This window comes from Sinocyclocheilus anshuiensis, unplaced genomic scaffold (assembly GCF_001515605.1).
Source record: "Sinocyclocheilus anshuiensis isolate Anshui unplaced genomic scaffold, SAMN03320099.WGS_v1.1 scaffold1170, whole genome shotgun sequence".
NCBI lineage: Eukaryota > Metazoa > Chordata > Actinopteri > Cypriniformes > Cyprinidae > Sinocyclocheilus > Sinocyclocheilus anshuiensis.
In genome coordinates, this window is record NW_015538055.1 from 1573976 (window position 1) to 1601286 (window position 27311).

General features: G+C 34.8%; 1 protein-coding gene across 1 annotated transcript; it reads left to right on the forward strand.

Moving 5' to 3' along the window:
- The first annotated feature begins 943 nt into the window (after window positions 1-943).
- LOC107683406 (relaxin receptor 2-like) lies at window positions 944-27213 on the forward strand. Its single transcript, XM_016479462.1, has 21 exons — window positions 944-1066; window positions 3738-3875; window positions 4711-4788; window positions 5192-5297; window positions 6079-6150; window positions 8415-8486; window positions 8761-8832; window positions 9597-9668; window positions 9847-9921; window positions 11134-11205; window positions 13324-13395; window positions 13501-13572; window positions 13739-13810; window positions 14151-14222; window positions 14817-15046; window positions 16572-16982; window positions 18273-18491; window positions 18595-18844; window positions 21568-21675; window positions 26894-26942; window positions 27049-27213. The coding sequence occupies exons 1-21, from the start codon at window positions 949-951 to the stop codon at window positions 27211-27213; spliced, it is 2595 nt and encodes an 864-aa protein (XP_016334948.1). The 5' UTR covers window positions 944-948.
- Window positions 27214-27311: the final 98 nt, after the last annotated feature.

Consider the following 27311-nt stretch of genomic DNA (forward strand, 5'->3'; position numbering starts at 1 on the left):
ATATATATATATATATGTGTGTGTGTGTGTGTGTGTGTGTGTGTGTGTGTATATATATAATAAACTACTCTGCCATTCTTAATAGATTATTCACTGGGATAAAACTTCATGAATTTAATGGTCAAATGTGTAATTTAAATGCTTAATGCTGACTGTTTCCGAACAATTTTCCCAAACACCATCTGCGCTGTCAGACAGGTGGTTCAGCCTAAAATCAACTTCCAGTTATGATCATTTGAATTTCAGGTTATAATAAGTAACTTTCAAAACTTACTCAATGAAATGCTTATTACAATTTTTGCTCCTTCAAAAAGCTTTTTCAAGAAAATTCCAAACTAATTTTTTTTCCCATCAACACTGATGTACAAGAACACAGTGTTCTAATCTACTAAATGTAAATTGAAACTAAGTGCAGGAATGCCTTAATTGAAATGAATAATTCATTTTGTTTATGAATAATAAAACATCATAAGATTAATTATCCTGTTCCGGCTTGTCTGCTCTAAAATCCACACCAATGATATTGATCTATTACCATTTGCTTCGAGGAAAGACAGATAATCGGATATTTGGAAGAAAATTTGGAGTTCTGTGTCTGATAACATGACTTCATGTCAGTTTGAGTTCTGTTTGGTTTTAAAGCAGAAGAGAGGACAAACCGGATGGATAGATAGATAGATTATAGACACAGACAGACAGACAGACAGACAGACAGACAGATAGATAGATAGATAGCCTGGACAAACTTTTATTGCGCTAAACTCACTCTACGATGCAAAACAGACGCTTTGGTACTCTTGAATTGCGCGGGGACCAAATGGTTGAGCTTTCATCCACACATTAACGCGCTCTAGTTTTTATTCTTACTGTCACAGTTAACGGATACAGATAACGGTTTTTTTTTCCCTAGCTCAGTGTTTGGATAAAATGTAATTACGCGATGTGAGCATGTACGGCTGGCTCGACGCCACTATGAGATCGGTTCAGTCTGCTGCTGTTACCGCTTTTACATCGGATTTATATTTGATATGGATATTGTTCACTATATCGATAACAACAATCAAAGGTAAGAAATGATCAGTTTCAGTAAAGCAAAGCTGGGTTATCTTCGAAAAAATCTTATTTTCTTTATTTAGGAATAGATTTAGGATTTAGGAATAGATTTTCATGATCAATAAAAAAAATATTGGAAAAAAGAATACTGTAAAATAATAATAATAATTAACCTACTACAATGTAAAACTTTAATTGCTGATTTGATAATATGCATTAACTATATTAGTCTACTTTTCATATTATTGGATCATAAATGTCTTATTCATTCTTGATCCCTTCAACCAAATTATATATGAAATATGACCTTATCAAATCCAGTCATATGCATGTGACATTTTGAAGTGGTGATAGATGTTACTTGCAGTGATAAGTTCAATGTACTTTTTCAGCCACTTTAATATTTCATTACTGGTGAGTAAAATCAAGTTAAAACTTAAGTTAAATTAATGGAACAAATGATTCTATAATTTTTACAGTGCCGCTAAGTATTCCTTCATTACTAAAGGAACATTGTCAATTGTGCTGTACCACAATAAACACCTTGTAACACTTGAGGCGTGTTGGACACTGAAATCCAACATTTAGATCTGCAGTTGAGATTTGAGAGGTTTTATAAAGTCATGCTTTATAAACCTTGGTTTTAAGGGATAGAGAATAGTTTTGAGAGAGATATTGATCATTGTATCAGTAATGTAAAATGAAATGTAGACTATATGTCCATCCACAATCTTAAATATTCTGTATCACTATTTTTAATATTGCTATAAATTGGGTTGTCAAGGCATGTGTCAAACTATTCTGCATGACGAGACTGGTCAGGGGCTTAGGTTCTACTTGATTGCATCAAAAAGCCATTGAATAAGATTATAAATACTACATTTGATTTGAATTTAATAGATATGATCATGTTTTTAATTAATAAAGTTATGTTTCTAAGAGACTTACAAATAGTCTTTATCAGTCAGTAATATGAAATACAGTATCACATCCCATAGTGTGTTTAGATTTATTGTATAAATACTCTTCTTGGCAATATTGCTGTAAATGAGGCCAGTGTTACCAGTATGGTCTTGAGGAACAGGCAGTTTACCAACTACATTCCAAAAAATAAGGTTCTTTATTGGCATTAATGATTCCAAGAAGAAACTTTAACATTCATGGAACCTTTCACAAAAGGTTTTGTGATGGCACAAAAGGTTCTTTACGGTGAAAAAAGGGTAAACCATGGTTCTTCTAAAAATTGTTTACTGAAAGGTTTTTTGGGGAACCCAAAATGTTTCTTCTGTGGCATCGCTGCGAAAACACCCTTTTGGAAACTTTATTTTTAAGAGTGTGTTCTGGATGACACGGGAAGAAGGGATTTCCTCAAAATGTCAGTGAATAAACTTCCAACCAAACCAAAACCAAATATGTTTGATGGTGCTTAAATATTTCTACAATGAGGATTTAAGGAGTCTACACTGTTATTGATTATTGGGCTCAGTATAGTGAAAGATCCCTAAATATGAGAGCGCAAGCTGTTGTCTTTTTCCTGTGATTGGCTTCTTTCACAGATGGCATTGTATCTCGAACACTCAGTTCTCATTGAAGAAATTCCAAGACACGTACTGGACAGACAGTTACTTCAAGACATGTTACAGAGGTCAAAGAAAATTTACCCTCACTAAATTCATTAACTATATAATTCCTTAAAATTCACTTTTGCCTTTAAGCATCATCAAGAATGATGAATCCTACACTGTAAAAAACATTCTGTAAAATTTACGGTAAAAAACCGGCAGCTGTGGTTGCCGGAATATTACCGTTAAAAATACGGTAGCAACGTTTTAGGTTTTACGGTTTTAACTTAAATTTACAGTTAAATACTGTAATTTCATTAACTGATATAATGTTAATATACCAACCTATTGAAGTAACCATTTAACAGGTTTTTACTGTAGCATTTTTACAGTCTTTTACCGTTAAATTCACGGTCATTTTTTACAGTGTAGATCTATTTATGGTATCTCTCTCCTCACCTCTTTATTTTCTTCTCCCTTACCACGATGCACCTCCGTGCTGTATCACTGTACAAAGTCATTTGCATTACAAATTTGAACTGATTTGTTATTTGCTCATATGAATATTCCAGCCTAATGTTCTTTTCTCTGAAGCATGTGCCACCACATACGGTGGAGTAAGAGTCTTTATTATCCAAAACTCGAAGGAAATGGGTTTATTTTTGCAAAGTTATAATTGCACAGTTGGTCCCTTTTCTCAGGGCATTTGGAAAGCATTTGTTCATAGATTAGCATTGTCTGTTACTAAACAAAGGCTTGTATCACTTCTTAGGGCAACTCATAATTGTTACAGAGTGCTTATTCATGTTTTTACTAAAGCCTTAAAAGCCTCAGTATCATAATATCATTATAATTCAGTACTGATTTGTAAATGTAAAGGTGGATGTATAATCACATAACACATGATCAATTGGTCTTGGGAGGGAAAAAAAGAAAGACAAGCTTTGCTCTATACTCTTTTTAACTACACTCGTTTATAGCTGCATTTATACCCCCGACTGGGTATTTAAATCTGAAAGGACACCTTGATTGCATATTACCTTAAGTTATGAGAGTAGATGATTCATTAAGCAGCTTAGGCATGTGATTTCTTAAGTGTGCTCTTGTATATTGTCCCAGCAGCAGGTCTGGAGCACAGGCCTTCAGAAGACTGTCCACTGGGTCACTTTCCATGTGGCAATATGAGCATCTGTCTGCCACAGGTTCTGCACTGCAACGGCCAAAACGACTGTCCCAATGGAGCTGACGAGGACAACTGTGGTCAGAACTGTTTATAAATACAGACATCTCACATGTAGCTTATCTATATTTATTGCATCATTTCTGATTGATATGTAACATTATGATGAATATGTATAGAGGCTAGTTGTCACGCAAAGATGTCACAAGGGCTATATCTTAGTAACTATAAAGTATCATTCAAATGTTCTCTCTGACAGTTTCAAACACCTTTCAAATTCTTAAATTACTCTTTAATGTCTTAATAATGAAATGACATTGTTTTGTGAATTGTATCTTCCAAATTTAAAAATAGAATTAAATAAATAAAATGTTTATTTATATAATTGAAAAAATATTGGGTTTTGACATAACTATATTAATATTGGCAGTTTGGTGGCAATATGTGTCACACAAGTTTTATAAGTCATAAAAATGTATAAAGTTTATTAAAGACAATATTTGTTGGCCAAAACAATATTTTGCTCTTTCATTAATTTTGTGTTTGGCAGATAGATAGACTGATAGACAGACAGATAGATAGATAGATAGATAGATAGATAGATAGATAGATAGATAGTTTTCAGATGTCAGGTCAGGACAATATGTGTCACACAAGTTTTAGAAGTATAACATTTATATAAATACAAAACATGATTTGATAATTTTGTATTTCGTTCTTTCATGAATTGTTTTTCAAAATTGTTTTGCTGTTTAAATTTTGCCTGTACTAGCAAAATTTAATTGCAGAAATGTCTATGTTTATATTAACATGAAGTGTTAACTTGTGTGTGTGTGTGTGTGTGTGTGTGTGTGTGTTTTGTGTGAATGTGTGCGTGTGCTTGTCCCATGTTGTCTCATGTCCATCTCTCTGAAGGAGATAACAGTGGCTGGGCAGATCTCTTCGACCGGACTTTTAAAAGGGTTTATCCACAAGATCTTGCTACAGTCTGCCGTAAAATTACACCTTATCCTGTCATTATCTCTTGAAAGTTTGCTGTCTCAGAAACACAGTTTAGACAGTCCAGGTCTAGACAGTGTGAAAACGGCTTGTACTAGTACAGACTGTATATCAAATGTATAGTGCAATATTTAATGTCACTTGCAATACAAGTTTATATTTAAGTTACAAGTTCAACTCATTTATTATCTGAAATGTAACATTTATTTCAAATGTATTTTAACACACTTGCAACGAAGTATAGTTCATTTTTAACTATATTTTGGTTGGCACTCCGCACAAACCTCCAACACATAGTTTTGGCAGTTTGCATTGCCAAAACGATAGAATCTGAATGTGTGTGTGTGTGTGTGTGTGTGTGTGTATGTCTGTCTCTCTTTACTGTCCTGCCTTGCAGAAGTGGAGCAGTACCCTGATCGCTGCCGGTGCATTAACACTGAGATCCACTGTGTGCATGTCAGCTTGAGATCCATTCCACAGGTGTCATCGAATGTTACCTCCCTGTACGCAGCCTTCCAATGCAAATTTGTGTTGTCAACATGCAGTTTACAAATGATAAATGTCTAATTGTTAAGATTCTGGGCTGAAGGATTAATTCAAATTAAAAGTGACCACGTAAAAAAACTCCGGGGCAGGTTTAGCACTGCTTTTTTGGTGCAGTCTGAATTATAATGTAACACTCAGCTGTTTAACAACAAACAACCAATCAGAAACTGAACTTAGCTTGCCTCGCTTTGCATACAGAAATGCTTCATTCATTCATTCTTTCAACATGAAACTATCAAAAGGGTGACGAAAGGTAATTGTGACTTTTTTCTCACAATTCAGATTTTTGTCTTGCAATTTGAAAAAACAAAAAACAAAACGATGTATAAACACGCAGAAAAAAGTCTGAATTGTGAGATAAAAAGTTGCAATTACCATTTGCTCCATGGTGAAAAAACAGTATCGTGAGATGTAAATTTAGAATCACAAGATACAAAGTCAGAATTGTGAGATGATATTGATATTGATGCCACAATATGCAAATGAGAATGTTCACCCAGGGTTTACAAATTACATGGGCCAACAATTAACCTTCAGTGCAATATGTTGCTTTAGACAAATGCTTTGGCTAAATAACAATTAAGTAGCAGTATATGCTGAAAAGAAATAAAGTCCAAAACAATTTTTTTTTCAGTTACATCTTAGTTTTGATTTTCTTTATATATATTTTTTAATGATTTTTTTTTGTTCATTTCACTTTGGAGTGTTTAATTGGCTGTTTGTGTTGTTTTTGGGCAGGTCGTTGAAGAGCAACAAGATTCGTGTGCTACCCGATGAGGCTTTCATCAAATTCATAAAACTACATAGGTTGTAAGTATGAATAAGCATTTCTTGAGCCTTTCTTTTGATCCAGACAAGCTCCTCTTTATCATTTCTGTCACATACAGTATATTATAACTGATTTCATAAAACCTGCCCAACATGGTGCAACTTTGGTATGCATTGACCTAAAGAGATGCTTTACTAAAGCCACAAATCAACTCGGGGGCTTGTATAATGGAGCTGTCAACCTGTACAGCTAATGGCACATTTATGTGGTACAAAAACAATTGGTTCCTGCATGGAGCTGATTAACATTTATGATCAGCTTTCTGCTGAATCCCCTGAAGCTTTTATGATGAGGCCATGGTCACCTTCATTTAAATTGAGCTTGTGCTGCTTGTTAATCTCAGTATTGGCAGGTTTCTTTTTAGCTTGCCATTAAACCTTGGATTCTATGTGATGCTGTCTGGTGATTAACGAGACAATTAAAGAGCTAGCAGATCTGCTTTCTAGTACAAACTGATATGAACACAAGTAAGGCAACAAGCACTTACAGTGTGTTATTTATTTTAGGACAAAAGTGTTACACCAATGGAGAGTAATGCTAATTGACATAAGAGTTTATCCTTTTTTCAAATTATTTTCTTGAAAGAATAAACAAGTCATTTTAAAAATATCTGTCAAGTCATTTTGCCTCCCTTTTGAATGTTTGAATGGAATATACAGTACTGTACACTTCCATTCAAAAGTTTGTGGTCTGTAAGATTTTTTAATGTTTCCAAAGGAAGCCGCTCACAAGGCTGCATTTATTTGATGAAAATGGATTTATTCATGATTTATTTATTAAAAATTAATTTATCTAGCAGCCATTACATTATAAGAATCATAATCAGATAAGCTGATTTATACTGATTATCAATGTTGAAAACAGTTTTATGAAACTGCTTAATTTTTTTGTGGAAAATGTAATGCATTTTCAGGATTATTAATGAAGAAAATATATATATAAAAAAACAGCATTTATTTGAAATAGATTTTTTGTAACAATTTAAAAGTCTCTGCTTTTTATCACTTAAATGTATCTTTGCTTAATAAAAGTTTTTATTTATTTATTTATTTTATTTTATTTTTTTAAATCTTACTAACCTCAGTTTTATAAATGGTAGTATACTTATATTTACCTTTTTTTTTTTTTTGAGGAAGTGAATATGCAATACCAGGTGTATTAAGTCATTAACATTTTCATAAATACACCAAACTGGAACTGGGAACACCACTGTGTGACATTAAGATTCATTTTCAAGTAATTTCAAGCTGTTGTCTGATTGTTAAACTGAGACAAGCTGGGACGTTTCAGTGCATTCAAACCTTGAGATGGCTTGGCATTAAATCAAACATGAGAAGTCAGTCATTGTGGTGTTTTTTAGTGTATTATTTGAAAGAATGTGCATTTGTATTTCTGTGTTAAGGAGAAAAGATAGTTTATCGTATTTATTTCATGCTGCGTCTCAGAAAAGGAACTGAGAGTAGAATTTTACCATTAAAGAAGTTTATCCTGTAGCCCCACTTCAATGTTTAGGTTCTTTTTCATATAGATTCATTAATTCTCCTCCTCATGAAAATCGATTTCATGAATAATTATCAATGACCCACTCCTAATATTTTCATAATTTAAAGTCCTTATTAAATATTTAATGTTATATAACCCAGAAAACACTTTATTTTCTGTATGGAGCCACAGCAGAAACACTGTCAGAGTGAAAACACAACGTACTGCTGCAGTGACAAGGATGCCCACATACCACAGTCCTGAGGCATTCATTTGAGCTGATTAAGCACCTCTTATATTCAAATATTTATTCATTCTTAGATGAATGTTTGGTTGGGTACCTTTAGTTTTGGATACAGTACTTCAGATACTCAAAGGATGACATGACTAATAGAATCGTAGACAAAATAACTGAGGTTCATGTGATCTGTTTGGCGCCAGGCCATCATTCTTCTGACATTATTTGAGTTTTCTGTTACACGCCTGTGCAAAAGGCTTCAACATGATACAAGGGTAGTGTAAGTGGTTTCAGAGTTGAAGGTGTTCTGAAAAGCATGTTGCTTGGTGGTTTCTTGATGGTTGCAAAGGTGTTCTGTGTGGTTGTTTTTGGCCCAAGTCAAAAAGTCTAAGTCTAATATAATAATGATGATGATATTTTAGTCTGTAGATATGGCTCGGGTCCTGATATTTTATCAGCTTTGTAAACCTGTTTAACACAACAACCTGTTGACCAAACTGATGATTGTTTTATTTTCTCCCTCAGGTTTCTCCAGGATAATTACATTAGTACTGTTTCCATTCATGCTTTTAGTGGTCTATATAAGCTGCAAAAACTGTAAGTGCATATTTTATATAATACAATTTTTTAATTAAACATGAATACATTAACCTTTTTTTTTTTTTGTCATTGTTAAAACATCCCATAAACATATTCTGAGAAAAGCATAATGCACACTGATAGCATGATGCCTTGGCTTCAAATGTCAAACGCTGGATTTGAAATGAGTTCAGACAGTGTTCCTGACCTTTATCTAATACAGTATAATGGAAGATATAGGAAAAGAAAAAGCATGAATGACCAATTGTATTTGCTTGATCTTGTGTTGTAGATCTTTGAGCCAGAACTGCATCTCCTTGCTTTCTCCTGGAGTGTTCAGTGATCTTCATAAACTCAAGTGGTTGTGAGTACAGCCATCAGCACATCAACAAGCTGTAAATGCTGTTCTTATATGAAAAATGATCTTAAAATTGCCATCATCCAAAGTCAAGATAAATACATCAGTCATAGAGTCTATATCTATAATATGTTGAAACAGCGGTAGATGTCAGTTCTTAAATGTAATTTTTGTGCATGTATTAAAAGATTAGATTAAAAAAATTGTAGTATATACTCCCATTCAAAAGTTTGTGATTGGTGAGACTTTTTAAACCTTTTTATAAGTCTCTTATGCTCACCCAGTCTGAATTTATTTGATGGGGGAAAAAAATAGTATTACAATTTAAAATAACTGTTTTCTATTTTAAAATGTAATTTATTCCTGTGATGGCAAAGCTGAATTTTTAGTCTTTGTTGCCACATGGTCCTTTAGAAATCATTTCAGTATGTTGATTTTGGGCTCAAATCAGCATATTATTAATGTTGAAAATAGTTCAATTTTTCCCCAGAAAGTGAAAAAAAAAAACTAAATTTATTTGAAATCATTTGTAACATTATACATGACTTTACTGTAACTTTTGATCAATTTTTACATCCTTGCTGAATAAAAGTATTTATTTCTTTAAAAACCTTTAACCAAACTTTTAAACAGTAGCGTAGCTGTACTGAATCCATGGGTTGTCAAGGTGAATTAAGGAAAGACAGCAAAACTCATCCAATTGTCCATTATTTTGGCTGGTGTTTTAGGGACATTTTGCATGTTTTGAAGTGTTATTTCTTCCTATTTAGGATTTTGGATGAAAATCCCATAACAACAATTACAGCCAACACATTTACTGGCCTGAGTTCCCTCTTCTTCCTGTGAGTCTTCATCAATCTTCAATTAGGAAGTTTTAGACTTTTGGAATATTGCTTGGATAAATAAAATATTTGCATTTTAACTGATTTAAGTCTGTGCACTGTAGTTGTAAATGTCTGTTTGAGGTGTCTGCTGACAGGTGATGATGTTCCGGCTCACCTCATCTAATCGTCTGTACAGGTCAATGGTGAACACCTTTCTAGAACAGCTTCCACCCGCCAGACTCTGCACACATATGCCCTTTCTCAGCTGGCTGTAAGCTTCTTTTCTACTTGATATAAATGTCACGCCTTGCTTGATTTTGAATTCAGTCAAGTTAGGAAGATGCTGGCAGTAGGCAACAGGGCAGCTCAGGTTTTTGGAACAGAGCTACAATATACTGGTGTACTCAGAAACTGCCTGCTATTCTTTACTCATCAAAAATTGATATCTCACAAGACATTAGAGTTACCCACTGTCTTTAAGCTTGATTAAACAATTGAGCTCCCTGTGGTGCACTTGTACCAGTCATGTCACGAGTACTGTCTTTGCGCAAAGTGCATGGGTCTCATATTCACACACAAAAAAAGCCCAGACTGACATTATAGTGACATATTTAAAATATCTCTTGAACTTGTTCCTGTAATTTGTTTCACCCAGGCAGCAAGTGTTTGAGAGTGAAACTAAAGTAACTGGAGAAACATTCAGGAGTTACTAAAGGGCTTGTCCCAATAATGCACTATATTACATAATTCAGAAGGTTGGGTGTTTTGAACCTCTGAAGTCGCAGGATAATCCTATTTAACAGCCTTTGCTAGGTATACTTAGGTAAAAGTCAAGTTGTATATATATATATGTATGTGTGTGTGTGTGTGTGTGTGTGTATGTGTGTTTGTGTTTATTATCAATAATTTATTCATTCATTCATTTGTTTTGCTGATCAACTATTGAAATTATAGTTAGGAGAGTATATGCTACAGATTTTACGGTATATTATAAAAATATTTATACCTTAAAATCAAACACGATGAACCTTAGTAAAATCCTGTTGTGCATAGTGTACATCTTTAGCATTTTTTTTCTTTCAGCATTAGTGATTAGTGTTTTTTTGACTTGGCACTTTTCAGATTGCAGACAGGTTTGAATGCTACCAGGTGCTCATCTTTCTTTATAGCATCTCTGTAGTACAAGAACAGTATGTTCTCTGTTGCTAATGCACTGTTATTCTCTCTTTGGCCAAGGCATTCGTCACTGACAGCCAAGAGCAACAGAATATGAGTTGCATTTCACTGATAAGCCGATGCATTTCTATGAGTGAAACCAAATTGTCTTAGACCTTCAGCTGTCATGTTACCTTTTAATATCATGTATATATTAAGTACATGTCAGTTTGCTTGTATTATATTTACTGAAATGTTGTATGTCCAGCAGTTTTTTTTGCATTGTGAATGTTTATTCATCAGTACACTTTAACATGCTCTTTTAAAGGGATTTCGAGGGAAACTGTATTAAAACTTTGGGCTTGTCAACTTTACTCGGTTGTGAACCTCTGACTGTGCTGTGAGTATTAGTATTATAAGTATTCATATTTTTTGAGCTGAAGCTAATTATACCATCTGTATGATAGGCTTTAAAGTTAGAAGTCAACATTTCACTAGAATGTAATTTAAATGTATAGATGATTAATACATAGTTTAAATGATTCTATTTTGCTTTCTTTTCAAATGTAACAGCATTTTTCTGTACAAATTATATTATCAGCATAATTTGAATATTTTATTTCAGAATTGTGGTTCCCACTTTGTTTTAACTTATATTTTCTCTGATCCAAATAATTCAGAATTAAAAACTCAAAGAGCATGTTTTTGTAGCCAGTGTTATTTTAATATCATTAAGATACTATTATAGTTTTTATTAATATTTTAAATGTTTTTTTAATTTTCATGTTAAATCATAGTTAAAGTTTTAGTAATTTTGTTGTGTGATTTTGTCTTTTTTTTTAGTTTTTTAAAAGTCTATATAGTTTTTATTATTTTTTATTTCAGTTTTAGTTTTAGCTATTTTAGTACTTAAATGACTTAAAAATATTGTCTTGGCAACTAGCTGAAATAAAAATAAGTGCAGTTTATTTCAGTTAACCTTTATTATATTTCAAGCAATTATTTAAGGATTTTATTTATTTATTTTTAAGTTAACTATAATAACCCTAAGACGCTTGTCCACCAAAGCGTTTTAAAATAAGGCTAGCTTATTTTTTCTGTTGTTTTCAATGGGACGCCACACTTTTTAAAATGCCAGGAGCATGACGAGGCGCTGAGTGTTGTTCTCACGTTTTTTTTTCTCAGCACCGAGAGTTGAAGATTGTTCAATTTTGGTTAAAACACAGCGCTCATCACTGTCACTTTTTAGTCAGCTAACCAATCACAGTGGATGAGGGGCGGTACTAACACCACACCGACCAAACGTCACACCCTGCTTCTTCTAAGACTGAACAACAATGGAGAAGTTAATATTGCTTGTCTCCGAGTATTCATGTCTTTACCAGATGGAATTTCCGGACTACCACAATATTGTTATGAACAATAATGCTTGGAGAAACCTTTCATTCACAATGTGTCTGGGTAGATTACTTACAAATTGTAATCCGTTACTGATTCCAAATTACATGACAAAAATGTTAGTAACGTAATCCATTACATTACACATTTTAGGTGATATAATCAGACTACTTTTAGATTACTTTGGATTCCTTTTGACCTAACTCGTTTATCACATTGATTTGAATAGGATAATTGTGTACCATATCGATATAAAAATGCATAGGAAAAGAAAATATATTCAATTTGTTGTTATTGACAACATGAAGTACATTAAACATTACCAAGGTTTCCCAAACTAGGGTTCATAAAGGTTTAATTAAAAGCGAATAATTAATTAAATCATAAAAATGTAAAATTAAAACAAATTATTTTTAAATAACATCAATCAAAATAAAACACTTACTAAAAAATGTTTTTTTTATTTGTTTACCTGCATGTCATGTGACCATTAACCGTGAAAGTGCAAATGTGATACTTAATTATTAAAATATTTATTTTAAAATCTCAGGGGTACTTTAAGTAATTATAGTAGGTGAAAGAGGTTCGGCTGACAAAAAAAGTTTGGGAATCCCTGTATTACATGTAAATAAGAAATAACGTGAATATGTGCATTTTAATGAGGTTGTAAGACAAAGGCCTTCCAAAGACAAAGTAATACATGATTAATTAACCTTCTGTGTGATAATTCAAATAAAAATGTACGTGTTCATCAGTAGTTGATGTAATGTTGAAATGCTAAGAAAACACTTATTAAAACTGAAATGTTTTTGTAAATCCAGTGGTCAAATGCTGCGCCACAGAAGCACTCTCAAACGCACTCATAGTTAGGCGTTTTCAGCAGAGCACCTGACATTTTCACCTGGTTAAAAACGCTTTGGTGGACACACGGCTTAATTGTTGCATATAAGAAAAAAATAAAACTAATTCTCCCTCTTTACCTTGAAAGTCCGTTTCTGTACTTTTGGTCTCCAGCTGATAATGGACGGTTTAAAAAATGGAAACAATTACAGAGCTCCAAATCAGGACCCTCTCGATGTGGTTTATGGTCCTTAGTCTTCCCACCCTTGCTGTCTTCTAGGTCATTGAGAGCCAACCTCATCAAGAGTCTGCCAGAGAACACCTTCCAGTCTCTGCGTATGATGGAAGACCTGTAAGTGAAGATGAAGCATTGCTGTGAATGAGTGTGTGCATGGAAACAAAGGCGTTAGTAAGTTATTAGTGAGTTTAATTTGACATGTCCTTTTCGCTTTTGCAGGGATCTGTCCAGTAACTTGATAAAGGAACTTCCAGTCAGTATATTCAAGGATTTACCCTCATTGCAGATTCTGTGAGTAATAGTGGTCAGATGAATAAAAATATTTGAAATTGTATTTAATAAAGAAAAAAAATATATATATAATTGTGCTGCTGTCTGTAAGTACACTTCATTATTAAGTGTAACTGTTGCATTGAGTTTCACCATAAAATGGCCTGCTGTGTTTTCTCATTTGTAGGAATCTGTCCCAAAACCCACTGGACCACATCCACCCAGGCCAGTTTAACCACCTAATTCAGCTCCAGTCTCTGTAAGTAACAGCATTATCTGAGGTTTTCATGAGATTTTCAACAATAAATGTTAAAAAAATGTAATATGCTGTAGTGACCACACAACAAAGGTAGTTTTCCAAATGAAATGAGTCTCACATGGAGCTGAGTTAGTGTTTGTGGACTTGTTTCGGGCTGCAGTGCAGATTGGCAAAAAAACAAGCAAACAAACAACAGACCAGGCTGTGTGCCAGAATCTGAAATTCTAGTAATCACTGAGGCTCAGAGCTTGTAGATGCTGAGCGGATGGAGGGCAGCGGAATAACCGAAGGCTCTTGGTAAAGGATTTAATAATAAAGCTTGAATACTCTGTTTCTGCAGGGGCCTGGAGGGAGTGGAGATCCCAAATATCCAGACAAGCATGTTCCGCCCCATGTATAACCTCTCCTACGTGTGAATATCTCATTCTGCTTTCATTGAGTTTGAAATATAATTAGTCCTCTAATTTGTAGTGATATGTTCATGTGCTATTTTGTGCTGTTATGTGCTAGTTTTTGCACATTTCTTATATACACCACATATCATAAAAAGTGGTAATTTATAAGTCTGTGATGTTTGACAAAATATAAAAATGTAATATAATAATTATTTTTAAACTATAAACTATTATATATAATATAATATAAAAAATGTAATATATACTTTAAAAATATACAGTGGGTACGGAAAGTATTCAGACCCCCTTCAATTTTTCACTCTGTTATATTGCAGCCATTTGCTAAAATCATTTAAGTTATTTTTTTTTCCTCATTAATGTACACACAGCACCCCATATTGACAGAAAAACACAGAATCGTTGACATTTTTGCAGATTTATTAAATATAAAAAATAATAAAATAATAAAAAATATATTACAATAAATATATAAAAGTAAATGGGAAATATTTTGCCTGCAGAATGGTGATTTACCAGCAGGGTTTAAAAAAAGTATTAAATAACTTAAGTATTCATTAAATATTCATTTTAAATATTTACATTTTTCTCAGATATTTTAAGAAGTTCCAGTACTGCTCTTATGCCCCACATGTCCGAAAGTGTAAACCGAAATCAGACGGACTCTCGTCTTTTGAAGATCTGCTTGCTAATGTGGTTCTTCGTGTGTCCGTGTGGGTCATGGCTTTTATCACCTGCTTTGGAAACCTCTTTGTCATCGGGATGCGGACAGTCCTGCGGGCTGAGAACAACCTGCATGCTCTCTGCATCAAGGTTTTGTGCTGTGAGTACCAGAGGTATCCATTTGACCTACTCCCACATTATATTAAACGCTAAATATTTTTTATATGAGTTAAAAGCACACATACATACATCTGTTTTTGGGTTTATTTCTACTATAACTGGCTGACTGTTATGAAACCAATGTGACGCAAACAGAAGCAGCTGGCACTCCTGGAAACAAGCCCTTTTCTAGGGCACAGAGTGCTCAATTATAAGTGTTCTAGCACCCATAATGTTCTCTCAATTATGTCGAGGATTACATATAGCAAGCTATATCTCAATTATCCATTTACTTTAAAGGGGACATCGGATGCCCATTTTCCATAAGTTGGTATGATTCTTTATATACTTTGGTTAAAATTCCTCAATGATTGTGTAAAACAACACCCTTTTTAACTTGTCAAAACCAGCTCTGTTCACAGTGACCCGTTTCGTTACATGTCTCTTTAAATGATAATGAGCTACATTCCACCCCTCTCTTCCATTTTTTTGTGTATTTGGTGGCACATTACCATCAAAAACAAAACTGATCTACTGCATCCTCAGTGGCTCTGATGTTGGGAGAAAATGAAGACTCTTATGTTCACTTTTACATCCAACTACAAAACACCTGCATTGCTCACGAGACATTGCTGTCGCTACAGCTGCTTGAGCGCGGAGAAAATGACGGACAGCGTACAACTGGCTGAGGGTGGAAATATGCTAATACGGGACAGTCCGTCAGCGGTTGTGGGCGGGCCTGAGCAGTATGACGTCATACTGCTCAGAAAATCAAAACAGCTTGATAATTGAGACCGTTTAGGTTTTTTGGGGATTCAAAAAAATGGATTTTTATTATTGTAGGCTGGTTGTGTCCACACACTGCTAAGACATTTATATGCAAACACCTTGTAAAAGTGAATTTTTACTCCGATGTCCCATTTAAAAAATTATGTGGGCTTCGTCGAAGAACTCTCCCTCCCCTTATGCTTTCAGCAATCAGATACTTGCAACAGCAGTTGACAATATTATTTCGTTCTGGAAGAGCATGTCTGAGATATTTGAAAACCAGGTCCTCTTGCTGTCAGTCCCCTTTAACCAAAGAGTCTCCCTGTTGACAGTCTCCTGCCTGACATTCAGCTTGAAAGGCTGTCGTGATTGGACGGGAAATCTATAACCTTGTAACAATTCTATTCGCACAGGACTCGTTCTCTATCAAATCTAACTCTTGCTGGAGTTCTTGAGCTGGTTTCATTAATCCCTGTTTGTCATGGGAAACACTTCCATTTTAGCCTGCAATGTCAGTACCACTTGTGCTTTGGTCACAAACCTGTGCTATGCCTCATAAAATTGATTTCTGGCCTGCTGGTGTTGTGATTTGTCTTTAAAAAATAACATTTTATATGTGCAGGAAAAGCGCCAACATTCTGGCGCAAGACCAAATTATAAATCAGAGGCTTTTAGGAAGCTACTTGTTCATTAATGAGTTCTACTTCTGGCATCCAGTGAGTAATAGCTATTTACCACAATGCTTCATTTGTCCCTAGGTGCAGATTGCCTGATGGGGGTCTATCTTTTTTTTGTGGGGGTCTTTGATGTGAAGTTCCGTGGCGAGTACAACAAGAATGCTAAGCTGTGGATGGACAGCCTGGAGTGTCGTATCATCGGCTTCCTGGCTATGCTGTCCTCTGAGGTTTCCGTCATGATGCTCACTTATTTGACCATGGAGAAGTTCCTAGTCATTGTTTTTCCTTTCAGCCACCTGCGACCGAGCAAATGCCAAACATTCACCGTTTTAACCTCTATATGGCTGCTGGGTATCTCTATAGCTGCAGTGCCTCTGCTTAATGAGGAGATGTTTGGGAATTATTACGGACACAATGGAGTGTGTTTCCCTCTTCACTCTGAAGGTCTGGAAAAGCCCATTGCAAAGGGATATTCCATTGGAATTTTTCTTGGTGAGTTCTGCCATTGGTGAAAAACATGATGCATAATAGATATTTTTGATCTTTTGTAATAAAGAGTTATTGCAGTCCAGATCTCCAATCCCTTTCCCAGTACACAAAGACCATTCATTACATCTAAGCTGCAAAAATGTGAAGTCACATCCTCAAGCTTAATAACATATGACCGCCACATCTATTGGACTGACTGATTTTTTTTAAAGAATTTGCTGCTGTAAAGGTTTAAGGTCAGTGAGAATTTAACATTTTCTTGAAATAAGTCATATATACTCATCGAGACTGCATTTATTTGATCAAAAATACAGTAAACATGTCAAACATTTTTTACAATTTAATATACAGTAACTGTTTTCTATTTAAATATAAATTAAAATATTTATTATTAATTATTAATTTGATGGCAAAGCTACATTTTCAGCAGTCATTACTCCAGCCTTCAGTGTCACATGATCCTTCAAAAACCATTCTAATATTCTGATTTGGTGTTCAGAAAACATTTTCTCTTATTATCAATGTTGAAAGTTGTGGAATATACAGTATATTATACTGTATGGAAACTGTGACACATTTTTTTTCAGTATTGTTCGATGAATAGAAAGAACAGCATTTATTTGAAAAAAAAAAAACTTTGGTAAAATTAAATGTCTTTATTCTCATTTTTGATAATTTTAATAAAAGTATTCATTTCTTATTATTCAAAAATCTTGCTGACCCCAAACTTTTGAATAGTAGTGTATTTCACTACACTTTTTTTTTTTTAAATGATTACTCATTATGTACGCATAGAAATTAGCCAATCATAACAAATGTCATTGACATATTCTTGGTGATATAGTATGCAAAAACCACCTGTTTCATTCTAAGGGTCAGAAACAGGGTGGTATATGTCATGTAAAACTAAATGATGACTAGTTTAAAACTAAATATATTCTTGTTTTGATACTGTAAACTTTGACTAACAAATGTGGAGAAAACTAAAATATATTTTTTTTTAAACTATGGAATATGGCCACTTTAAAACTTAGAAATGCTGTCTCAACCTCAATATTCTGAAGAAAATCTGTCTTGTGTTTGTGCCACATATTGTTAATTGCTACTGATGACACTCGGTTATTCACGACACCAACCATACTGAACTTATGAAAGCTATTTTCCAGTACATTAAGCCGTATGCTTAGCGGCACACTTAAGAAACCTCTTAGTCACAGTACAGAGATGGCCTTGATCTGTTTTCATTATGTTTTGTGCTGTTGTTCAATCGGAGTTTTATGTTTATACTTGTAGGACTTAACCTGGTGGCCTTCCTCATCATTGGCGTGTCCTACTCCAGCATGTTTTACTCCATCTATAAGACTGGCATCAATGCCACAGAGCTGCGTGGACGGCTGCACAGGGATGTGGCAATGGCACACCGCTTTTTCTTCGTCGTGTTCTCTGACGCCCTCTGCTGGATTCCCATTTTCCTGGTCAAAATCCTCTCCCTGCTGGAAGTTGAGATACCAGGTTAGTTGGTCCTAAAGCTACATGAAAGATTTCAAATAAAACAATTAATGCACTATATATTTTACTTAAGGAAAATCTCTTTTATATTTTATGTCTCTCTCAGGGACAATCACGTCTTGGGTAGTGATCTTTGTCCTCCCCATCAACAGTGCCTTGAATCCCATCCTGTACACTCTGACCACCAGTTTCTTCAGAGAGCAGGTGGAACTTTTAAGGTGTCATTGGCATAGACAGCCAAGACTCAGACAGGACCGCAAAAGCCTCACCAGCTCTGTTATCCACACGGACCCCTCAAGGTCTTCTTTCTACCATCACAGCTACAACCCACAGACCAGAGCCGATCCTCCCTATACGCAAAATACGCAAGTTGCGTAGGGCCCCCGAAACACCAGGGGGCTCCCTTGCTCTCAAAGATGATTTCATTTTAGTTTCGTTTTTGAATTTGACCAGCGGTTATGAAAACATGAATGATCATTTCTTTTAATGCGGTGCGCTGTCGCCCTTGCTACGTAAAAATCAGTCAAATCACGTAATGTGAATGTCGTACAGTCTTGCTCGAGACTAAAAAAACGAGTTGAAAGCGTACCGAGCCGTGGAAAAGACACTGTTTCTCAAGCACTTTCCGCGAGCACAATAAGAAACGGAGTGAAACACGGACAAATGCGTTTCATTCATTCGTTCATAACCACTCATACCCTACTCAACCAACCCTCCCGCCGACACAGTTTTGTGTAGGGCCCCCAGAATTCTAGGATCGGCACTGCCACAGACATCTATCTTAGACGTAGATGGCAGGTATAGGTGAAGATGTTCTATATTATGGAAGTTGCATTTGTCTGTAGTGGATCTACAGAGTTTTTGGAGTGCTAGAGCACAATGACAATATCTTGGTAGAGCCTCTTCACTGATGAATAATCGTGGATTGTGAGCAGATGCTATAATGAAGGCCTACAATTAGATATCTAAAGATATTATGGTTGGACAATAATAAAAAAGCATTAAGATTAAACATAAAGTGCAAGATATCCTGACACTGTGCTCTCACATTACATCATAAAAGGCGTTTAAAATGGCTGAATCTGTTATAAACTTGCTAGTCCATTTCAGATCATAAACTGATCTGTTTGGTGAGATGTGTCTTAAGACACAATTGTCAATTGACAGAGGTTTGGTTGACTTTTAAACTGCAACAGCCAACAGTGGGAATATATTTGTATTTTGCATATGTATATGTTGAGTTATTCCTTTTTTATATTGTAAATGTGTATTAAGTGACAAAAAAAGACAAATCCCAACAAATGTTGCATGTTGTTTTCTCTGGAAAAAAATATTACATTTGAATTATTTGACATTTGTTTCTGCATAATAAAAATATATATTGCAAATATAAATGCTTTACTACTGTTTTACTTGGAGTAGTAAATATGAAAAATTGAGCTGGACTTAATAACATCCTACATTTATTCAATCATGACATTCCTCAGCAATGTTTGCCATTATAAAGACTGTATTAATCACGAGTATAAACCACAAGTCAGTCGACTTGGCGACCATCTTGGTCAAGCCACCGGAAGCTATTCAAGCGCATCTCTAAACTCTTTGAACAGAAAACGAGCGAAACCTCCAAAACCGTTTGTCAATGTTACGTTTACATACCATATTTCAACATTCCCCTACCCCTACACCCCTACATAAGAGTAGGGGTATAACCCCGGCATCCTGGCCAAATTTGCCCATTGGCCTCTGACCCTCATGGCCTCCTAATCATCCCCATACACTGACTGGCTTCATCACTCTGTCTCCTCTCCACCTATAAGCTGGTGTGTGGTGGGCGTTCTGGCGCAATATGGCTGCCGTCGCATCATCCAGGTGAATGCTGCACGCTGGTGGTGGACGAGGAGATTCCCCCCCTTTCATGTAAAGCACTTTGAGTACCCAGAAAAGCGCTATATAAATGTAACGAATTATTATTATTAATTATTATACCATATTTGAACTGTTTTTGTTGTGATAGCTTAAATTACACAACATTTTTTTTCATGTTTTTACATGTGCATTCAAGAGTAAACAAACAGGTGCGTTGTCCAAAAAACAACAACAAGAAAAAAACTACTCTGGTCTATTTTTTTAATTGATTTTAATATTTTTTTTTTTGTATGAAAACCGCAGTTGTTCATGGCAACATACACTTAATTTTTTCTGTATCGCTCAATGATTTCGTTTTTTTCATACCAACCCGAGAACGGTTAAGTGGCACCATCTTGTGAGTTATAATCGAAACGATTATAGCATAAAACTTTTATATAGAGAAAACAGAAACCGCTCACACAGATATTTTAAGAGAGACATTGAAAAATTGAGAAAGGCATGGCAAAATGTATTAAATATGTTATTTGATAGTCCACCCTGCTGTAAACAAACAAACAAACAAAAAAACCCCAGCTAAAACCAGCCTAAGCTGGTCTTAGCTGGTTTAAGCTGGAAGTAGCTGGTTTAGCTATCTCAGCCTGGGCAAGCTGGTTTTAGCTGGTTGGCCAGCTGGTCTCCCAGCCTGACCAGCTAAAGTACTGGTCAAAACCCCTCTAAAACCAGACTGCTGAACAGCTATAACCAAGCTGGACGACCAGCTAAAATCAGCTTTGCGCAAAGCAAGCTGAGTTACATTATTATTAATAATAATTAATGTTTATCTTATTGCTTGGCAAAATTCACATTGTGGTTGACATGTCACAATAATCAACATATTTAAGCTCATCAACATTTAGTGTCTAAGCATTTGTTGTTAAATAGGCGTGTAATAAGTGGTATAATGTGTAGTCATTATATAAAAATAAACACCTTCAGGTTTGGACAAGTGTTTATTTTTCTACATTTAACGGCTGACTGGACATAATGCATGCATGATTTAACACAATAACTTGTAACTATTACATTTTGGCTTTATGGTTGTCCAGTAAAGACACACACTGACTGACAAGCAGAAAATACAAGTAAAACGCTAGTTTGAGGGCACCGATGGGAGTGGCTTAACAAATGGGAGGGGGTTACGTCTTCTCTCTATTTGTTTGATTGACAGTCGTAACGAGGCAGAGGCGCTGCATACCTCGAGGCAAGTGCGAGAATTTACCTCAGCCGCAGCAACTTTAGGATGGAGCAATAGTCGAGAAAACTCGTCTCCTCACAGGTACGTCTATTCGTTTACATCGGAGACTGTCATTTGGAGCGGTTTAATCTGTCACCTCTGTAAATCCACACTTTGGATAAAATATTCATCACTCGAACCCTATCCTTCACATTTCCTGAGCTCCGTTCCCCGAAATTGTTCTGTTCTGCATGAAGGCTTATAACAGAAGTTTATTATGGCCGTGGGAAATGATGCGTGATGATGAGGCTTGGAACATGTTGCGCATGTTTTTATTTTGGGATAAATTGAGTCGCATCGAACACTGACGTCTTTCTCATGTTATACTTTTGAGGAAGAATGCAACTATTAACGTTTTATCAGAATAATATACTAGTAATTTGCATTCTGTAATGGACCTAACCGTTATTCGCAGGTTTCTAGGACTACTACATTTGTCCTACCGAAGTAATATATCTGTTTTTCTTTTTTTAATTGCCTCTTGTTAGGGAATAGATCAGAATGAAGAATATGGACGTACTCTGATGCTTTTAATATGTGCACTATTTCCTGTTAAATAAATAAATAAATACAAAGCCACCATACAGTAGCCTATGTAGGCGTAGCTACATTTATGTAAATGAGCCTGCTATGGGAATGCCAAACCTTATTATGTAAGTTCATTTAAAAAAGAAGTTACATAAATATAAATAAATATAAAAGACTGCTGATTTGTTTTAAATATGTTTAAAGTGCAAGTAACTATAGGCCTATGTGAAATATTAAAATGGTTTCCAGTATTTTGTAAAGTGAGAATATGAATATAAAAGACTGCTGTTTGTAAAATATTACTAATAATTTAGGTTATCACCTAGAATGATCTAGAAATCAGTGTATACGGACACCTTTTAGGTTTCTTGGTAAAGCTGCTTGTATGGAACTGCAAATTTGTTGGTGTACATTTATGTAAATGAGGTCATGCTGCTGGTGGGACTGATAAACCTTATTATGTAAAATGTAAACACTTTTTGTTTTAAATAGGTTTAAAGTGCAGTTTACAATGAGTGAACCATTAAAATGGTTTCCAGTATTTTGTAAAGTTTAGATATGAAGATAAAAGACAGCTGTTTGTGAAATATTACTTATTTCATGTAATATTAGCTTATGTAATATTATTACTTATTAGCTTATGACCTAGAATAATCTAGAAAGTGTGTATGCGAATACATTTCAGGTGTCTTGGTGAAGTGGCATGTTGGTGGCACCAGTTTGTTCACAATAATAATAACGATTCTTGGTGACCTTTATAACAAAATATAAGTGATTTGTTGTAACTCATTCTCTTTAGCTGTTATTCCAGAGTGTACTGAAACATTCTGACAGAACATTCTCAGACATCTCTTTGAAGAACATCCTACAGAAGCTTGTTTCTCTGGCAACCGTGCTACACTACTATAAATATGTGCGTAGGTGGGAGCTTTATGATCTGGTATTATTTACCTAGTCATGTTCCTTTCCTATTTCTTTAATGTTCTTCATGTTCATCCGCCAACACATATTTCCCTTGCGTTTCATCTGAAGGTGCATGTAAATATCATCTAATTAGCCTGTATCGCGTTCGCTTGCAGTTCAATTATGACTTGGCATGAACGTTGCCATTCAAACACCAACGTCTTCATGTGTCACTTGAGACAGAGGGTGTCTTTTGTGAGTGTCAAACGCTTGATTGTTGAACCTGAGCCAACGGCTGATTTCCTTTTCCCATCTTGAAGGCTGAACAATGAACGTTTGTGTGAGTGTCGATGCTGGCCATAGAAAAAGATCAGAATCACCTGGCTGTAACCAGATATGAGCAGTGTCAGTGGCACCGGTTCTTTGCAATGCATAGGGTGATGAGATGTAAGCTCCGCCCATTAGGAGTATTTGATCTGTCTGATTGGATGTAAGACATTAGCCATACCTCTGTTTGCTAACAGGCGAGCAGTTAGAGGGACAGGTGCAGGGTGAGGACCCAGATGCCCTGAAAGACCCCATTATCAGTGGAGCGGAAAGAACCGGTACTTTTATACAGCAACCACCGGCCTCAACCCTGAGAATGCTGCATTCATAGGCATCAGCTTTGCTTTATATTGTTTTTGTATTATTTATTATTATAAATGAACATTTATTATAGTATTAAATGTTATTTGTGCTACAGACATGAACAATACCTTAAATTTTGAGGCTTTTTAAGGAGAAGAATTTTAAGTGATCTGGATTATGATTTTTTGCTTGGTGGATAAAAAAAAAAAGACAGACTGGTAAGACTTGGCCATATATAAGAATCCGAATATCAGAAAGATAGAAATTGTTATAGAATATAGAAAGATAGAAATTGTTATAGAATATAGAAATTGTTTTGTTAATTGAAATAAAACTGGAATAAAATATAAATATTAGATGAAAAACTTAAACTTAAAAACCCTAAATGAAAATTAGAAATGACAACTAACTGAAATAAAATAAGTTTGAGCTGAAGTACTACAATTACTAAAACTACATTTGAAATAAAAAAAATGAAAGCTAAATAGAAATGTTAAAAAAACAAAAAATTGACAAAAACATAACAAAATTAATCAAATTTAAATTAATAATAATATAAGCTAATTCAAAATATTAATAAATACTGTAATAGTATATAAATAATTCTAAAACAACACTGCTAAAGACCACAAAGCAATCAGCTAAAAATCAATCGGAAAATACGAGTAACTCTATAGCAATGCATAAAATCAAGCAAATACACAAATCTAATAAAAATGGAATTTTATTTCAGAAGCAGGGGCTACATTTAATTTTTTAATTTTTTAAAAGAAATTATTTATTTCAGTATGGACTTCTAAAACATCTAAATGGCATCCTAAAACACCCAAGACATGCTCAAGGCAAGGTTACTAAGCATAAAGCACGAGTTAGATTGAGCTTGATTTGGGTTGATCTGGGTTTGTGTGTTGTGATGAGGAGCAGGAATATGTCTCTCAGTTTGGTCGGAGACTCTGAGCTCCAGATGGCAGCTGAAGCACTTTGACTGGACGTACATGAGATCAGGCTGAAAGAGCTGCTTTGATGAGTCACATGATATGTTCTCACCATCTCCAGGCATTAAACTACTGGTTCAAAACTATTTGAAATGCTTTCTGTGCTTCCCTCTTAATGGCTATTTGCTGCCGCTTTTCCCAAAAATAATTTGAGGAATTGATCTTCTAGTTGAACTAAAGCGCTCTAAACTCAATATGCACAGATGCTCCAAAATGTTTGCACTTGTGCAAATGATTGAGAAATAACATGTTAAGTGGGTCAACAGAGACAAAGTACACAGTCACACTCATCTAGCTGAGTGTGTTGTGTCGATTATTTGCAGTGCGGCAGATGTTTGTTACTGTTGCTTACAGTTGCTCCCTTCTTTTCTCTAGAATTTACAGATAAAGGCTCATCCAGGTACAATTAACTTTAAATGAGTTTATTCTAATAATAGGCATTCATCAATTATTTACCAGGGCCCTTCTCTGCATATGCAAATTCAGATGGCCCTCGCAGTCGCTATGGCAACAGCTTGCTGAATTCTCCCAGTGCCCGGAGGCGTTGGCTTCCTTCGCCAAACTCTTGCCTACTTCTCTCAGCCCACAGAGACCTGCTCTGCATTTCAGGAGCTTGTGAAACTATTTTGGACATTAAATGGAGTCTGAAAACTTTCTTTGAAAGTATGTTTTATGATCAATGTACATTATTTATCACAAGTGTAACATTATCTTCTTTAGCTTTTGATATGATATACTCAATTTATAGGCCTATGTATGATATTATCAGCTGTCTATGTACTTTCTTATGGATTTTAATGCTATTTTAAACATGTAAGCCAACGGCTGGTTGTGGCAGTCTTGCATATGCTTGTTTATACTTTTAACTCTAGAGGGCGCAGTTGCACCATTTTTTTCTTCTTCTAGATTGCACAATAGACCTTTTAAACTATCACTGATTGATTTGCATTTGTGCAACTTATGTTACAATTTATGTTAAAAATCACATTGTCATTGCTTTGTATCAAATCTGAAATTAAAACCATAGTTTTGAAATTAAAAAAAAAAAAATGATGGCACAAAGCTGACATTTTTTAAAGCATATGTACACTACTGTTCTAAGGTTTGGAGTTGGTAAAATTATTTATGTATTTATTCATTTTATAGTATTTTAATAGACTTGTTCATCATGGACACATTAAATTGAACAAAAGTGAATGAATGAATGAAGCATTTATATAAAGTGACAGTACAGACATTTACAATGTTACAAACGATTTCCATTTCAAATACATTATTTTCTTTTGAACGTTCTATTCATCAAAGAATACTGAAAAATGTGTTGCAGTTTCCAATCAAATTTTAAGCAGCACAATGGTTTAATATTCATAATAATAAAAATAAAGTAAATTAAATAATGAAAAATAAATAAAAAATATTAAAATAAATACAAATATTTTCTTGAGCCCCAAATCAGCATATTAGAATGATTTCTGAATGATCATGTAACACTGAAGCCTGGAGTGATCATGGTTACTGAAAATTTAGCATCACAGGAATAAATTACATTGTAAATAATATGAAATAAAAAAACAACTATTTTAAAGTGTAATAATATTTCACAATATTACTGTTTTTACTGATTTTTTTAAATAAATGCATCCTAGGTGAGAATGAAGAGAGTTTTTTTTTCAAAATCTAACCCAAACAAATGGTAGTGTAAAATTACTCTGTATCTTCATGCAAAATTGGACATACAACAAAAAAAAAAAAAATCAGCATACTGGAAGACCTTTGGATCTGTCCCGAAACAAAATCCATGAAGTTCACATCATGTCCTCAAAAGTGCTTTACTATTCACCAAAAACACCAACCCTCCTTTCAGAGCTGTAATTTGATTACTTAAGTGATGTTGTGCGGTTATATTCCTCCTAATTCAATTGTGGTTTTCCATGAGGTACACAAGTTGAACTTTTTCCCTTTTTTATTGGAATAGTAGAAATTGTATTAAAGTGTATTATGCAACATTACAGGGTGTGACTAAGCTAGATCAAGGGAAATAACATTAATTGTATTTTTCATGTTGTTGCACACAGTATATCTATTCTTCAGTGTACTAGCTGGCTTAAAAGGCATACTTTTAAAACAGAAAATGCCTATAAGTGCACACAAAGTGGGTTTGTATTTTTCATGTAGGGTAACAGTGGAAAAATCCGTTCACGTAGGTGTGGGCTGTTTCTGGTGCTATTTCTAATTACAAATGAGCGTTACAAGGTAAGAGTTTATTTTTTTTACAGAGATTTCTCTTTAAGTCTCTGAGGGTTTACACCTATGATGCAACAATTCCTATTACATAGTCTGTGTTGAGCTCTTCTTTTAGCGACTGAATAAGGACAATCCACATCAGAGCCTTCCAATTCAAATAACAGGCACAAGTGATTCCTCCATCCCAGTGGAGTTTGGGGATGCCTCTCCAAAAACACGAGACGTGCAAGGATCTGCGTTATCTTTGGGGAATCCCACCCTCTGGACTATCACAGGATGAGGACTAAATGACTCAAACCGGCGGAAGCAGCTTGTTTGTGATAACTACTCAAAGACGGAGAGCTGCCCACTGCAGCATTTCCTACTCTATGTCTCTTT

Coding starts and splice junctions, on each gene's coding strand:
- LOC107683406 (XM_016479462.1), top strand. CDS start 949: ATGTACGGCTGGCTCGACGCCACTATGAGATCGGTTCAGTCTGCTGCT. Junction 13,396..13,500: donor CTGCGTATGATGGAAGACCT/GTAAGTGAAGAT, acceptor TCGCTTTTGCAG/GGATCTGTCCAGTAACTTGA. Junction 18,845..21,567: donor AGAGCCGATCCTCCCTATAC/GCAAAATACGCA, acceptor TTTGATTGACAG/TCGTAACGAGGCAGAGGCGC.